The 16,410-nt window shown below is 41.7% G+C and overlaps 1 protein-coding gene across 4 annotated transcripts in view; it reads right to left on the bottom strand.

Annotated features, from left to right (window-relative positions):
• Positions 1-5,073: 5,073 nt before the first annotated feature.
• Positions 5,074-16,410, bottom strand: part of LOC110533617 (polypeptide N-acetylgalactosaminyltransferase 10) — a 102,021-nt gene continuing 90,684 nt past the window's right edge. Inside the window, exons 9-14 of one of the 4 annotated variants that reach the window (XR_005053613.1) lie at positions 11,655-11,876; positions 11,155-11,271; positions 10,244-10,393; positions 8,930-9,465; positions 8,658-8,704; positions 5,074-8,467 (exon numbers count right to left, since the gene is read on the bottom strand). Coding sequence is in view for 1 of the 4 variants with exons in the window: in XM_021618016.2 (XP_021473691.2) it covers positions 9,301-9,465; positions 10,244-10,393; positions 11,155-11,271; positions 11,655-11,876 (654 nt within the window). In the remaining 3 variants the exon portion in view is untranslated. Of the gene's footprint in view, positions 9,466-10,243; positions 10,394-11,154; positions 11,272-11,654; positions 11,877-16,410 lie in introns of all 4 variants that reach the window. The other 3 variants (XR_002475001.2, XR_005053612.1, XM_021618016.2) reach the window with 3 other exon arrangements.

The raw sequence follows: 16,410 nt of genomic DNA, 5'->3' as shown, positions 1-16,410 counted from the left end.
TACAACAAGCCTTTTCGGGTTATTCTAAACGGGCTAGGATGTTTATATCCGTCAATTCAAATACAGAATACTTGAACATCCCTACTAATAACGGGATATTGCCGTGCATGTAAACGTGGTCACTGATGGAAAAATGCGCATATTTTCTTTATGCGGATTCTAGAGTTTTCACATAAATCTGTCGCCAATTGGATGGAAACCTAGCTACAAACCCACAATTACAATACTGCTGTAAAATGTTGGTTAGAGATCTCAACACCGGTATGGCATGAATGGAAAACAAGAGCCCTTAAAACAATCCACAGGCAATGACATCCTCACAAAGAATGTATAACAAAACAGTGTGAACTGTCGTCAAACTCACGTTGCATTTTCTTGCCACCAAGAGGAGACAAAGTTTCATGAATGACTGTGCTTCTGTATAGGACATGTGTGTATTATAATGGAGTAAGCCACCAAATACTTTTGGCATCGTCTTAAGTTCTTAGAATGGCATCCCACACCCATCATTGCCACATTGACTATTATTGTCAACTAGTTGCTACCCCTCTAGCCTTAATTCTCCCATTGACCAGAACAAGGGATAGCGGAGTTCTCCTTCCTTCCCTCCCTCTCTTAAACTAATCTCCTTACATTCATGAGTGCTACATGTTCAAAATACTGGAAAAGTGTACAACACTAACACACCACAACTTACCTACAGTATATCCTTTCAGATCAGTAGTCATGAAGGACAGTAGTGGAGAAAAGCTAAATCTATCAGCTTTTTTAGCTCCCCTAAAAAAGACAGACACATATGCAAAGCCCCACACAAACAACTTGAGACCGCAGTGACACTGAGCAAAGATTTATTTTCGATCTTAAAATTCAGGTATTAGAACTTAAAACAAAAATATATATATTTTATCATGGCACAAGGGCATCCTCCAGAATTCCAGTGTGGTGTTGCCACCAGAGGTATTCAGCATTTATTTAAATGTCAGTAAAATCAAACTATTTGTCACATGCACTGAATACAACAAGTGTAGGCATTACCGTGAAATGCTTACTTACAAGCCCTTAACCAACAGTGCAGTTCAAGAAGAGTTAAGAAAATATTTATCAAATAAACTAAAGTAAGAAAAAAAAAAGTAACACAATAACAATGCTATATACATGGGGTGTGTGCGGGGTACAGGTTAGTTGAGGTAATTTGTACATGTAGGTAGGGGTGAAGTGACTATGCATAGATAATAAACAGAGAGTAGCAGCAGTTTACAAAACAAAACTATGTAATAGTCTGGTGGCCATTTGATTAATTGTTCAGCAGTCTCATGGCTTGGGGGTAGAAGCTGTTAAGGAGCCTTTTGGTCCTAGACTTGGCGTTCCGGTACCGCTTGCTGTGCGGTAGCAGAGAAAACAGTCTATGACTTGGGTGGCTGGAGTCTCTGACAATTTTATGGGCTTCCCTCTGACACAGCCTATTAAATCGGTCCTGGATTGCAGGAAGCTTGGCCTCAGTGATGTACTGGGCCGTACGCACTACCCTCTGTAGCGCCTTACGGTCAGAAGCAGAGCAGTTGTCATACCAGGCGGTGATGCAACCGGTCAGGATGCTCTCGATGGTGCAGCTGTAGAACTTTTGATGATCTGGGGAACCCATGTCAAATCTTTTCAGTCTCCTGACAGGGAAAAGGTGTTGTTGTGACCTCTTCACGACTATCTTTACATGATAAACAAAGTTTCTATACTTTCTCTGTAGTGCTAAAGGGCTGCCATAGGACAGCCACAGAATCAACCACTACTATCTTCCCAGGAGGTTTTCAGCCAGAGGACACACCCCTTAAGAGGAAAAGAGCATCAGACTGACAGTTTCCTCACCTCTATGGTCACCTGTAAGAGTTGGGAGTCCAGTCTTTCAAGAAGCGCAGGCTGCTGCCAGAAAAATAGGAAGTACAGTATGAGGAGGAGAACAGTGGCATTCCCAGTGTGCTATTCCCAAGTGTACCTTTATTTGTATTTTTTTAAACTAGGCAAGTCAGTTAAGAACAAATTCTTATTTACAATGATGGCCTACCAAAAGGCCTCCTGCGAGGACTGGGGCTGGAATAAAAAATAAATATATATAGTACGAAACACCACAACACTACATAAAGAGAGACCTAAGACAACACAGCATGGCAGCAACACATGACAACACATTAGCAACAACATTTCTAGGCACAGACAGCAGCACAAAGGGCAAGAAGGTATAGAAAACAATACATCACACGAAGCAGCCACCAGTGCCAGTAAGAATGTCCATGATTGAGCCTTTGAATGAAGAGATGGAGATAACTGTCCAGTTTTTGTTTTTTGCAGCTCGTTCCACTCGCTAGGTGCAGAGAAGTGAAAAGAGGTGCGACCCAGGGATGTGTGTGCTTTGCGGATCTTTAACAGAATGTGACTGGCAGAACGGGTGTTGTATGTAGATATCTCAGACGGGGGGATGAGGCCTAAGTGGGTTTTATAAATAAGCATCAACCAGTGGGTATTGCGACAGTTATACAGAAATGACCAGTTTACAGGAGTATAGAGTGCAGTGATGTGTCCTATAAAGAGCATTGGTGGCAATTCTGATGGCCGAATGGTAAAGAACATCTAGCGGCTCGAGAGCACCCTTACCTGCCTATCTATAAATTACGTCTCAGTAATCTAGCATGGGTAGGATGGTCATCTGAATAAGGGTTCATTTGGCAGCTGGGGTGAAAGAGGAGTGATTACGATAGAGGAAACCAAGTCTAGAATTAACCTTAGGCTGCAGCTTGGATATAGGCTGAGAGAAGGACAGTGTACTGTCTAGCCATACTACCAAGTACTTGTATGAGGTGACTACCTCAAGCTCTAAACCCTAGTAATCACACTGGTGGGGAGGAACATTCTTCTTACCAAACCAAATTACCTTTGTTTTGGAGGTGTTCAGAACAAGGTTAAGGGCAGAGAAAGCTTGTTGGACACTAAGAAAGCTTTGTTGTAGAGCGTTTAACACAAAATCCGGGGAGGGGCCAGCTGAGTATAAGACTATCATCTGCATATACAAATGGATGAGAGAGCTTCCTATTGCTTGTGCTATGTTGTTGATATAAATTGAGAAGAGCGTGGGACCTAGGATCGAGCCTTAGCCACTACCTGTCACCAAGGGAGTACCCTGAGACAGCAGATGTTCTGACTTCAAACACTGCACTCTTAGAGAGGTAGTTAGCAAACCAGGCCAAAGACCCTTCAGAGACACCAATACTCCTTAGCCGGCCCACTAGAATATAATGGTCTACCCTATCAAAAGCTTTGGCCAAGTCAATAAAAAATAGCAGCACAACATTGCTTATAATTAAGGGCAATTGTGACATAATTTAGGACCTTTAAGGTTGCAGTGGCACATCCATAATCTTGGCGTAAACCAGATTGCATACCAGAGAGAATACTATAGACATCAGGAAAACTTGTCAATAATCAACTGACTGGCTTTTATCAAAAGTGTTGGAAACAGGGCAAAATAGAAATTGGCCTATAGCAATTAGGATCAGCTTGATCTCCCTTTTAAATAAAGGACACAACGTGGCTGCCTTCCAAGTAAGGGGAATCTCCCCAGAAAGGAGAGACAGGTTAAAAAGGTCAGAGATAGGCTCAGCGATGATAGGGGCAGCAACCTTAAAGAAAGGATCTAAACCATAAGACCCAGATATTTTTTTGAGGTCAAGTTTAAGGAGCTCCTTTAGCACCTCAGACTCAGTGACCGCCTGCAGGGAGAAACTTTGTAGCGGGCAGGGGAAAAAGAGGGAGGAGCATTGGGGCTGGTCGCATTAGAAGGGGTGGGAGATGAGGAAATGTTGTACGGGCAGGATGGCATGGCTGAGTCAAATAGGAATCCTGACTTAATTAAGCGGTGACTAAATCAATCAAATGTATTTATAAAGCCCTTTTACATCAGCCGATGTCACAAAGTGCTGTACAGAAACCCAGTCTAAAACTCCAAACAGCAAGCAATGCAGGTGTAGAAGCACGGTGGCTAGGAAAAACTCCCTAGAAAGACCAGAACTTAAGAAACCTAGAGAGGAACCAGGCTCTGAGGGGTGGCCAGTCGTCTTCTGGCTGTGCCGGGTGGAGATTATAACAGAACGTGGCCAAGATGTTCAAACGTTCATTGATGACCAGCAGGGTCAGATAATAATAATCAGTGGTTGTAGAGGGTGCAACAGGGACAAACATATCTTTCTGACAGATAAGATCTAAACCAGGCCAGAACTTGTTATGTAGACCAGCCATGCGCTCCTCGTCAGTAAAAACACCATCAACAACATTAAGGGACATCATGGGCAGCTGTGAAAAGGGTTTATTCTCCATTTACCAGAACTTCTTGGGGTTAGACCCAGAGAGAACTGCTCCTTAAAATAACTAACTTTAGCCTTCCGGGTAGCCTATTTCTCATTTGCCTGAACAAAAGCCATTCAGCCGGAGAATGTGTATGCGGAGCCTTCCACCAAATGGAATTCTTGAGGTGGCGTAACTCTGCCGGATCACGGTCAAACCAGGGGCTGAACCTGTTTATAATTCTCATTTTCTTTATTGGGGTGTTTGTTAACAATAACACTGAAAATATCAAAAAAGAAGGTCCAACGACTTCCTGAGATGTGGATATTTTACACACAACAGACTGGAAGGAAGCTCACAGCCTTCAGTCCCGGAAGAGGACCTGGGATGGGAATCAGCCAGCGGGAAACTCAATCTGCAGAGACACAGGGTCCAGTGAGGACACAGACTGGTCTCAACTATAGTCAACCAATCTCAACTAAACTTGTGCATTTGTTTTGTTTATGGTTGCATTTATTGATTGTGGTTCCAAATAATACCAACCTTGAGCCACATATGGTGAATTTATTGCAGTATTATTTTACTTATTTAAATTGGAGAAAAAATATATTATTTTCATGATCTGCATGTCATTGTTTTACATCATTCTAGATGGGATTTGATTTCTACATATACAAATTACTTAACAAGTTATTTAATTAAAGTATTCTCTCAGTTTAAGCCCCCCCAAAACAATACAACCCATAATTCAAATATAAACATTTTTATTTTCAGCAAAAAATATACAATTCCAGTTTAGTTGTACACAGTGTGTTAAATACCTTTTTTAATTATATATATATATATTTAAAAAAAATTTAATTAACTAGGCAAGTCAGTTAAGAACAAATTCTTATTTTCAATGACGGCCTAGGAACAGTGGGTCAACTGCCTGTTCATGGGTAGAACGACAGATTTATACCTTGTCAGCTCGGGGATTTGAACTTTTCGGTTACTAGTCCAACACTCTAAACACTAGGCTACCCTGTCGCCCTTTTACAGTCATTGTCAGTAGAAAAAAAATGTAGATCATTTATGACAAAATTTACACATCAAAATTGCACAAACATGAACACATAATTTTGTGAATGACCAACAATGGTCTTAAAGTTGCACTATGCAGGTTGCTAAAACTCGAATAGTTCGCCTAATTTCAGTTTGTGTGACAAAATAAGCTAGTATAGTGTAGAATCATTGTACATCTAAACCGCTGTGAAATATATTTTCCAGAACTAAACATGTTGTCGTTTCAGTTGTTTGAAGATGGTGTACAAAACCAAATGTAAAAGACGAAAAACACAACTTAACCGGAAGCATAGAAATAACACACACAGAACAGATCTACCTCTTCTTAGACTTGCTTTCAAGTAGAATGATAGAAATATGAGTTATAGATTTATGTGAATTTGGTCTGGTTGCCCAAAAAGCTACATTTCCCAACTTTAAAAAAGGTTCAATGCAGCCATTTTTATCTCAATATCAAATCATTTCTGGGTAACAATTGAGTAGCTTACTGTGATGGTTCTGAATTCAATTTGTGAAAAATGTTAATAAAAAATATCTTCTAAGCAAAGAGAAATTTCTCAAGCAAGAATTTTGCTAGGACTGTCTGGGAGTGGTCTGAGTGAGGGGCCAATTGGACTAACCTAATGTAACCTGAAAACTAGCTGCTATTGGCAGAGAGGTTTGAAACTTTGTTATTGATCTATTAACTTATACCGCCTGATGATGTTGCCAGGCAGGGCAAAAATCCATCCCTTCAAAACAGGCTGAAATTTCAAGCAGTCTTTCCAAACAGCTTACGCTAAATGGGCATTATCATTTCACAGTATTATTCCAATCTGTCTGGAAATACATTTAAAACACAGGAAAATCACATTTAACTGCACTGGGCCTTTAGACATTACATTTCATTTAAAAATAAGTATTGTCTTCACATTTTTAGCTGAATATTTAATTCAAACAAGATCATGAAAAGAAATGGCACTTTATAAAATATTGAAAACCAAAATTTAAAAAAGGTTTCACCACCTCCATCCCAAGTTATAAATCATATGACAATCAAATGCCTTTTACATGTGCAATTGACAAGGTCAATGTACTGCAAATATCCTTGTTCCAAACTGAACAATAAAATGCCATGGATTTGGGGGATTCTTACCACCTTTGCAAGATGATTATATGTCCACAGGTCAAACAACCCTGTTTATATTCCCTCAGACACAAACATAACTTTACTGCATAAACTTCATTGCTTGAACATAAACATGTTTCGACCCATCATTCTAGCATCGGGAGAGCAGTGAGCACATTGGAAGTCATGGACCAACCGGTGGAGCATTTGAAAGAAAATATCAAACAATGCATCAAGAGAATAAGCAGGACTAAATCAAAATCGGGTTTGATTTTTCACCCAATGGAAATTGTAAAATTGACCATACCAGTCCTGGTTTGATTGAATTCCAGTCTTAGATCTATAATGGTAATTTAAACTGTGTTAAGGATTTTACCATTTACACTTACAATATTAGTGTAAAAGATGAGACAATTAATCAGCTTAAATTACAACTCTGGTACAGACGTAATAATTCTGTAAGCATAATTGTGAAATCTATTTAGCTGGAATAATTAGAAAATTAATATTTTGTCTTGGAAAAAGTTACACAACTTAGATTCGGCCATTTTTATCATAATATTTAAAAGCTTTGGTCTTCCATACATGTCGCTTACTTGCCGGGACAAAACTAAACATTTTTGGAAAGGGAAAACAATGGAAGTAACCAACTTTGGATTCCCCAGCCAGTCCTAGCTACATTTCAGTTTGATAAGGAGAAAAAAACTTACAGTGTTACATGACTGCGCAACAAAGATGCTTCACAACTAAAGCCTCATTGTGCAGCATCTCATACTAATGTGCCACATGGATCTCTTGTTGAATTTCCATACATTTTCTCCACAATGCATGGAAGAATGCCGTTGTTTGAGTCTAAACTATTTGATGATTCACTTGGCCAGTCAAAATCCACAACACATACGCTACAGGCTAGTAGTGTACTCAAATTAGTTCCATCAAACAACAACAAAAAGCTACATTGTTTTTTTATGCTAATTAGACGTATCAATTTCTGAAAGGGGTAGGATGAGAGTTTGACTGATGAAGGGTGTGATCGTTGCATCATGCATATCACATCCCGCTTTGCCTTAAGGTGACAATGTTTTGCCCTAATAACTTTTTTTGCAGCAGACAAACACCTAAGGCTAAACAAGCGCTCTACCTTGGAATTATTTCAGAGGAAAGGGGAACAAAAAACACACACACAAAGAATGGAACATAACTACACAGCAGGCAATGTACGCAGTCTTTCTGAACAACGTCCAGGTCAAAACTGAATTGCATTTGATATACAAACAACTCATTGGATAAGCCAAGACAAAAAACTGAAAGAAAACAAATGCTGAGTAAGAGGTCATAACGCTACAAAATCTAAACGCACAACAAGAACAGGAATTCAATACTAATCAATGCTTGAATGTCCATTGTAGATCTTGACAAACTATTGGGTCTGTTGATCATAACAACAAATTGGCATGTTGGTGACATGCCATGAACATAAGAGGGTCTTTTCAGAAAACGGTTAACTTTGAAAGGCAGGAGAACACATAGTGTATAGCTGAAGATACTAGCAAAAAACTAACATTACAAATACATTACTGTTGTAGAACCCCATCCATTAAGAGCCAGTGTCACCTCAGATTGCCTCTCTCTCTCCAACATCTGTCAGTCAGTCTGAGACAGTGTAGGAGGAGGACGACTGGAATAGGGCACACGGCCAGGCCGAGTCAGACCAGGCCATATTTACTTCTGCTCTCATCCAGCAAGGCACTACGATTTTTATTCAAGTTTATCATTGCAAGTGCTTAATGCATCTAAACCACCTATAATAACCCCCCCCCCCGGGCAAACCAGTCTAGAGTCACTCCTGATGCGTTTGAGAAACCAGCATGGTCTGTCTACTGTCTCAGTGCTGCTGACCTCCATGTGTTTCATGATGAAGTCATTCCAGAGAGTGCTGGGGTTCATCCCAGAAGACAGCGGGAGCCTCTATTCAGGTGATGGGACAAAAATAAACTGATGATAGTAGTCCTTACAGTTCCCTCTATGGACAAATCATTGGCATCAAATCACAGTCCTTCGAATAGATAAGAGTGCTGAGACAAAGTGCTGCTACTAAAGTATTATTCATTCAGAGCTAAAACAAAATACATGTCCTAAAAGATTAGGTTTTTCTTACCCCTCTTCATTTGGACAGATGTTGCGCAACTCCACTTTCGATCAATGCTATAGAGGGGAAACCAAGAAAGAGAAAAAGCTAGCCAAGTGAGCATAACAAGAAAACAAAAACACGAATCAACACAAGGTGCTTTTCAGGGTGGTTGGGTCTGGCCGGCTTCACAGTGTGTCAGTTTGGGCTTGGCTCAGCGGGAGTCTCAGGGGGAGCTGTCAGAGCAGGGGCGGCACATGAGGGGAATGGAGGGAAAGTGACTGAGCAAGAGACACACTCACACGGGGTGATGGAGATGGACGTATGGGCAGTCATCTGGGAGAGGCACAGAGACGCAGAAATGAGATGGACCACCGCCAGAATGACCGTGCTGTGACAGACCTAATCCTCCTAACGCAGGAAGACACCATCACCGCATCGAGAGACTAGTCTTTCAACCACAGAGAGAACCTCTCAGGCGCCAACTCTTCTCCATCGCCCAATAACTGATGCATCTAGACTGGCTTGCACATGCTAATGCTACCCCCTGACCCCCCTTCACTTCCTTCCACCCTTGACCCCTTTAGAGTAACAACATCCCACTTCTGTCTTAGTGAAAGAACACAGTTCCAGAGTGAGTGGTGTTCAGGTTCAGTGCTGACCCCTACAGGTGTCAGTTGCTATTGCGGTTGAACGTCTCCAGGACGGTGGTGTTGGTCTTCTCAAACACCCACTGCTGGCTGGGGACGCTGGGGTCACACGTGTTCATGAACACCTTCCTCTCTGTGGGGTTGCTGTCGATACAGCTGTTACTGATGGGGTGGTATAAACTTTTATCCTACAGAGATGGGGGAGAGAAAAGAGGAGAGATGGTAATGATATATTTAGTTACAGTACATTTCACTGAAAATATTTTCCAAAGAGATAATTTAATATCAAAATATTGAATAGCCTGCATGGAAAACGAGGAATAATATTTTCTAACTGAGTACACAGCTTTAAGGGATACTTTGGGATTTTGGCAATGAGCCCTTTATTTATTCCCCAGAGTCAGATGAACTTACAATGAAAAGAAATGAAAAGATGAATACAATGTTTATGTCTCTGCTTCCAGTATGAAGGACGTTAGAGGTAGTTTCACGAGCCAATGCTAACTTGCGTTAGCTCAATGACTGGAAGTCTATGGTAACAACTAGCACGCTAGCTGTTATCATAGACTTCCAGTCATTGCACCATCTCTAGTTAGCAATTGCGCAAACGATAGTTGGCAAACTTCCTTCAAACTACACTGAGACATAAAAATGGTATCCACAAGTTCATCTGACTCAAGGGAATAGATAAAGGGCATTCATTGCCAAAATACCAAAGATTCCCTTTAAAAGCTGAATGTCATTTTTTAAATTATTATTATTATTTTTTTTTAACTAGGAAGAAACTGCCTTAGCAAAGCAGCCTGTGGCATTTTATCACAAGGAAAAGGAAATACAAAGGATCAAAAATACATCTTGAAGACTGCTGCTTGGCTGAAGCAAAGAAGTGCATCACAACCAACTCACAAACTTGTCTTTTTCAATCATGAAAAAATTATGTGTGTGTGTGAGAAAGAGAGACCTTACCTTCCTGTAGCACCACAGCTGGTTACCCTTCAAGCCGTGGCAGTCGTACAGGGTGACAGGGCTGTTGTGAGAGATGGCATCGAAGCAGACCTTTTTTGTGTGCATGGGGCCCCCCACCCGGATGTCCTCCCGCCAGCCAAACGTGAACACCTGGACAGGGCAGAGACAACCTGGATCAGATCACCTCCAGAGATGGGCCTCCACCTCTCCTCTTGGAGCCAGTGTCATTCCTGGTCCTGGAGAAACACAGAGCAAGCTTTTGTTCTAGCCCAGTACTAACACCTGATTTAATGAATTATCAAAAGTTAGAGGTGTGTTAGTAATAAGCTGGAACAAAAGCCTGCACAACCTGTGAGTCTTCAGAACCAGGGTTGAAGAGAACCTTCCAAAGGAGTTCACACATCGGTCTCCCCCAGGCACGTTCACTCATGGGGGACAAGAGATTAAAGAGTTGTTTGTAAAGGGGCTCCTCTGCTGTCACATTCAAAAGGCCCTGACTTGGACTGCAGCCATGCTGTTTGTCATCCCAGCTTTGAATACAAATTGCAACCATTACAGAGATTAAACAACAACAGCTCTTTAAATGACTTTAATTAAACTGTCAAAGCAGTGTCAGAGCAGGCAACCTAGAAAATAATAAGAAAACATTGCCATCCATCAACGTTTGGTTATGAGCTCTGCTAAAACATAACAAGGGGAATAAATGGGGCTCCATTAGAACAGTAGCGATTATAAAGTTGTGTGTGTAAATTAGAGTGTGCACCAGCTTGTGTGTGTGTGTGCACGTGTAGTGCTTATGAAGGCAGAGCGCTGTCTGTACACAGTACAAAATGAAGTACTGTATGCAAAACTAGGAAAACTAGCGCTTTTCACGGCAGACTGTATTCAGTGGTGTCTACTATGCTCCTCACCTGTCCATGGCTCCACCCGGCCTCACCCCGCCCCTTCAGACATGTCTCCAGGCGAACGGGCGACCCAGACGAAAAGTGTTTGCTCTCCATGCACATGCCACTGCCTGTGTTGCGCAGCTAGAACACACACAGGGGCAGACAAACAGGTTAACAGAGAAAGACAGAAATTAACAGTCATCATTCAATACTAGTCAATACTAGTCATACTATTAACCACTGTCTAGGGCTGTCTGGTTCTCTCAGAACTCTGTCAGCTCTCCTCTTTAGTGAAAAAGTGAGTGATAAGTAATGACGAAGAGGATACTGTGGCAGGAGCATGGCCTTCTGATGACTGAAGTGACAGCGACTGGTTGTCATAGGCCAGACATTCTGTCTCTTTCTTGCTCTCTTTCTAATCTAACCTTCTCTCCATATGTCGTCTCTCACTCTTATCTCTTAACTTTCTTTCCTTCTAGCTGTTGGCATGCCTCTCTGAAGACACTAACAGATGAGTGTTGTACCTCTCCCCAGGCGGCAGCAGGGGGCTCCACAGGTGGGTAGTGCTTGGGTAGGTCCCAGGCCACCTCTGTCATGAACCATTTGAAGCTCTTACAGTTGAGGCTGTTCCTCAGGTCCTTCTGCACTGTCATGTCTCCTGCTGACAGGTGCCTGTACTCTGGCCTCCGCTGATAGATGTACTCTGCATATTCATCCATCCATACCTCGGCCACACGCTTCAGGTTCTGTACAGAGACCAAGGGAGAACAGAAAAAGCACTGTTGCTCCACAATGACTATAGGGGGGATGGATGCAGGGTATCAGTCCTTTGGGGCCTCGTTGACTGCTAGATGGCCTCGTCTCTTAAAATACATCCTCATTTCAAGTCAAGGACGGTTTGAGGAGAGGTTTCGTTTTACATAACCATTACCCTTCTAATAGAGGTGGATAAAACAAACTTACAACCAGCAGAGAGTAAAGCCAATGATAACTGCTATTAGGAATCCAGGCAGTCACAGCCAGACTAAGGTTTGGATGGGAGTTACAGTTAGTGAGCACATCCTTCTGTTATAGGGCATACATATACCGAGCAGCACAGAAAACACGGCTCTAAGCCAAACTCTGTTGGCTAACTCCTCTCCAGGTGAGGAGAAGTTCACTGGCACCATCTGCTTGCATGGCGGCTGGGTTTGGGAGGGATGGGCGAGCTGGGTAATCAGCACACCTGGAAGAATGCCAGTGGCGATGAGGAGCTGTGTGGGAGGGGGTGTGGGTGCTGTGCCTCTGGGGTGGTGCTGATGAGGGGGGGCAGGGTCTAGAAGAGGCAGCTGCAGGGAAGTTTTGGGGGAGGCGAGAGCAAAAAGGCGACGTGTGCACAAAAAAAAAGAAGCGCCACAGGCCAGCAATAATTCATGCCTCCTCTGTGACTCTGAATTCCACCATTTTCTCTGAGCTCCACTTCAAAAAGGAACACAGTAAAACCAGGATGAACACACAGAGCTGTGCTTAATTGGCACTTTCTATTTAAGGTACAATATTCACCTCACAATCATTCACCATTTTCATTCTTTCGGCACCATGTTACAGAAAATCTATTAATATGAATGCAAGTATTATGTATGCATATTATGTATGCATTTGAACTAGGGTTTCCGGTAGGAAAATTTGGCGCAGGACATTTGACCGGCAGCCTTTTCATTTGACATTTGAGATATTAACCAGACCCATATGCATTGGGTGCATAAATGACAGAAAATCACATTTAGATTGTTCTTATTAATCTTAACATGCAACTTGAGGATGCAACGGGCATGTGTCCTTCTTACCAAATTCCGATGCGCACATTGAAGATGTTAAAATAACTGTCCACATTTACTTTTCCTCAGCCAACAAGACGAGCAACGAACAGCAAAATCACTAGCCTATGTCAATCTAATACCCCCATTGTAGAAAAGTTACCTATTCTATTGGTCAGCTTGTCATTCTGGGAAAGAGAAATAAATCATCTGTATGCTGTGCCGATAAATAAAAAACTGGCACCAGCTAATTGTCCAGTAGAAGAAAACAAATCCCATTGCAAAATAATGTTTTTTAGCCTATTAATTGATTAACATACAAGTCGATGTAAATACATTTGGCCTACGCACTGATTGGTCTATAGGTTAATTTGCATAATGTTGTGCAATTAAATTGGTGGTGATTTCACTTTTTAAAAGTATGCAAATTAACAAATAGGCAGATAAACATGGAGAGTCACATGTATTTACATCAAATGTTATGTCCATAAATGAATAGGCTAAAATGCATTATTTTGTAATGGGATTTTTTTCCTTCTCCTGGACAATTAACCGGTGGCAGTTTTATTTATTGTCTTTTCATTATTATTATAATTTTTGACCAAAAGCTGGCTATTACCAACTAACAGAACCCCTGATTTGAACAATTGTAGACTGAACTGGAGGTTCTTGTGTCTTTGTTGGTGCATCTTCTTTCTGAAGAAATACATTATTAACAACTGACCCCAATCCACATTCATTAACATTTCTCCCTCATAGACAGAACAGGCATTCTTCATCTGAGAGGCTATTCCCCCACGCTAGATGAATACAAGCCAAAAAGTAAGCCAACGAACAGGCCAATAGGTTTCACTTACACAGCCTTCCAAGCCAAAACAGGTTTTGGGCAGGGATCAGCATACATAATGGACAGTTTCAGCTGTATTCCAAAAGGTTTCGGAAGAATGTGAAAATATACTGAACAAAAATATAAAAACGCAACATGTAGAGAGTTGGTCCCATGTTTCATGAGCTGGGGAAAAAAAAATCCCTGATATTTTCCTGTTTTCACTCAAATTTTGTGCACATTTGTTTACATCCCTGTTAGTGAACATTTCCCCTTTGCCAAGATAATCCATCCACCTGACAGGTGTGGCATATCAAGAAGCTGATTAAACAGCATGATCATTACGCAGGTGCACCTTTTGCTGGGGACAATAAAAGGCCACTTTAAAATGTGTAGTTGTGTCACACAACGCCACAGATGTCTCAAGTTTTGAGGGAGCGTGCAATTGGCAAACTGACTGCAGGAATGTCCACCGAGCTGTTGCCAGAGAATTGAATGTTCATTTCTCGAACATAAACTGCATCCAACGTAATTTTTGAGAATTTGGCAGTAAATTCAAGCGGCCTCACAACCACAGACCACGTGTAACCTTGCCAGCCCAGGACCTCCACATCCGGTTTCGTCACCTGCTGAGGAGTATTTCAGTCTGTAATAAAGCCCCTTTGTGGTGAAAATCTACTGATTGGCTGGGCTTGGCTCCCAAGTGAGTGGGCCTGGCTGCCAAGTGAGTGGGCCTGGCTGCCAAGTGGGTGGGACTATGCACTCCAAGGTCCACCCATGGCTGCACCCCATCCCAGTCCATAGATTAGGGTCTAATGATTTTTCTCTCTCAATTGAACGATTTACAGTTCAATTATGAACTGTAACTCGTTCAATATTTTTGTTCAGTCTAGTTCTCATTCAGTGTAGAAGCATCAAAAGATATCATATAACTTGTTTTTCTCTTATGAACTGTAACTCAGTAAAATGTTTGCATGTTGCGTTTATATTTTTGTTCAGTCTAGTTCTCATTCAGTGTAGAAGCATCAAAAGATATCATAGAACTTGTTTTTCTCTTAAGCTTCTTTACAGTGCATTCTTAATCAAGGTCACTTATCTATCCTTGTGCATTTTGTGGACAAAAAACGACAGGGGGCCATATCACAAGAACATAGGACGACAGACACCTTGGTGGAGAAAAGCAGGGAAAAACAGAAAAGCTGAGCGTTTATTATTTTGAGTCTCATTTTTTTCTGAATGCTCAAGCTGTTACAACACAGCGCCAGGCGAGGCATGAGCATGAGGAGGTTAAATCAGTTCACCACCAGAATGAAGAGGACTTTCTTAAATCGTTCATTCCCACTGCACTGCTGACTGTGGAACACACTCAACATTCACGTCAAACCCTCCTCACCTTCCCTCAGCGGGACACCTATCGATTCAGTCACAGCATTCCCGATGGCTGTGATGAGTGGGTGTGGGGCTGCAATATAAAGGTGTGTGTGTGTGTATCATTGAGGATCCAACTACTGCAGAGAAACTCAGCAGAGGAGATGAATGCTCTCTTTACTAGACACCTCGGAGAACAAATTCTGCAATAAATGTTCCATATACAGACCTGTCAACGTTGAAGAATCTGTATGAGTACCACTTTAGAGCTGCGGCGGCACTCGCGGACCACACGACGGCACGTGACACCCACACCGATCAAATGATAGGCAAATGCTCATTTTTTTGACCCAATAATGGTTTTGGTAGAAGACTGGATCTGTAGGTATAATATGCTATAGACCAGGGTGCCCCAACTGGCGGCCCGTGGGTGTTTTTATTTGCCCCCCCCCCCCCCCGAGTTTTCGTAGAAAAATTCAATTTTTAACGACAAAAAAAAAGCACTTGCTGGACATAAGATCATAAAAACAGCAGAAAATGATCTCCAAGTGATTTTAATTTAGGAAATCTGTTCAAGTATTCCGACACATAATAGAGAGACACGTGATCATATACAAACGTAAACAAGGTTAGAAAAAATTATGTTTTAGTCAAATATTATAATTCAATTTACATTCTACAAATTCTTTGTATTTATGTTCCAGTCCCCCCGGCTGAAACCAGTTGATGATCCCTGCTATAGACGGTTATGGGTGTTTTTCAGTAACTAACTAGAAATAACTTTAAATGTAAAATCAGGGTTCTCCCCATGACTTTCTGACACGGTGGTGCTGATGTAGGCCTAAGGTCAGGTAGGGGGGAGGTAGTTGAAGCATTTAGCATGTTTGAAAAACCTGTAACTGCAATTTCCTGACACCTCAAGTCTTACATTATATCAAACAATGTAGCCAACACAGTTGGCCTGAATTAATATTGAGGTGGTCTCAATGACTCCTTCACATTGTCCTAAGTTAAAATATGGGTAATGCTAATTATAATAGGTGTCTTTATGTGGATAGTCTTGTGCAAAGGAGCAAGATAAATAAATAAATACTGTATGGGGATGAGGTAGGTAGATAGATGGGCTATGTACAGGTGCAGTGATCTGTGAGCTGCTCTGACAGCTGGTGCTTAAAGCTAGTGAGGGAGATATGAGTCTCCAGCTTCAGAGATTTCTGCAGTTCGTTCCAGTCATGTGCAGCAGAGAACTGGAAGGAAAGACAACCAAAGGAGGAATTGGCTTTGGGGGTG

This window comes from Oncorhynchus mykiss, chromosome 10 (assembly GCF_013265735.2).
Source record: "Oncorhynchus mykiss isolate Arlee chromosome 10, USDA_OmykA_1.1, whole genome shotgun sequence".
Taxonomy (NCBI): Eukaryota; Metazoa; Chordata; class Actinopteri; order Salmoniformes; family Salmonidae; genus Oncorhynchus; species Oncorhynchus mykiss.
The sequence above is the reverse complement of the archived record's forward strand: the minus strand, read 5'-3'. Positions and strand labels throughout refer to the sequence as shown.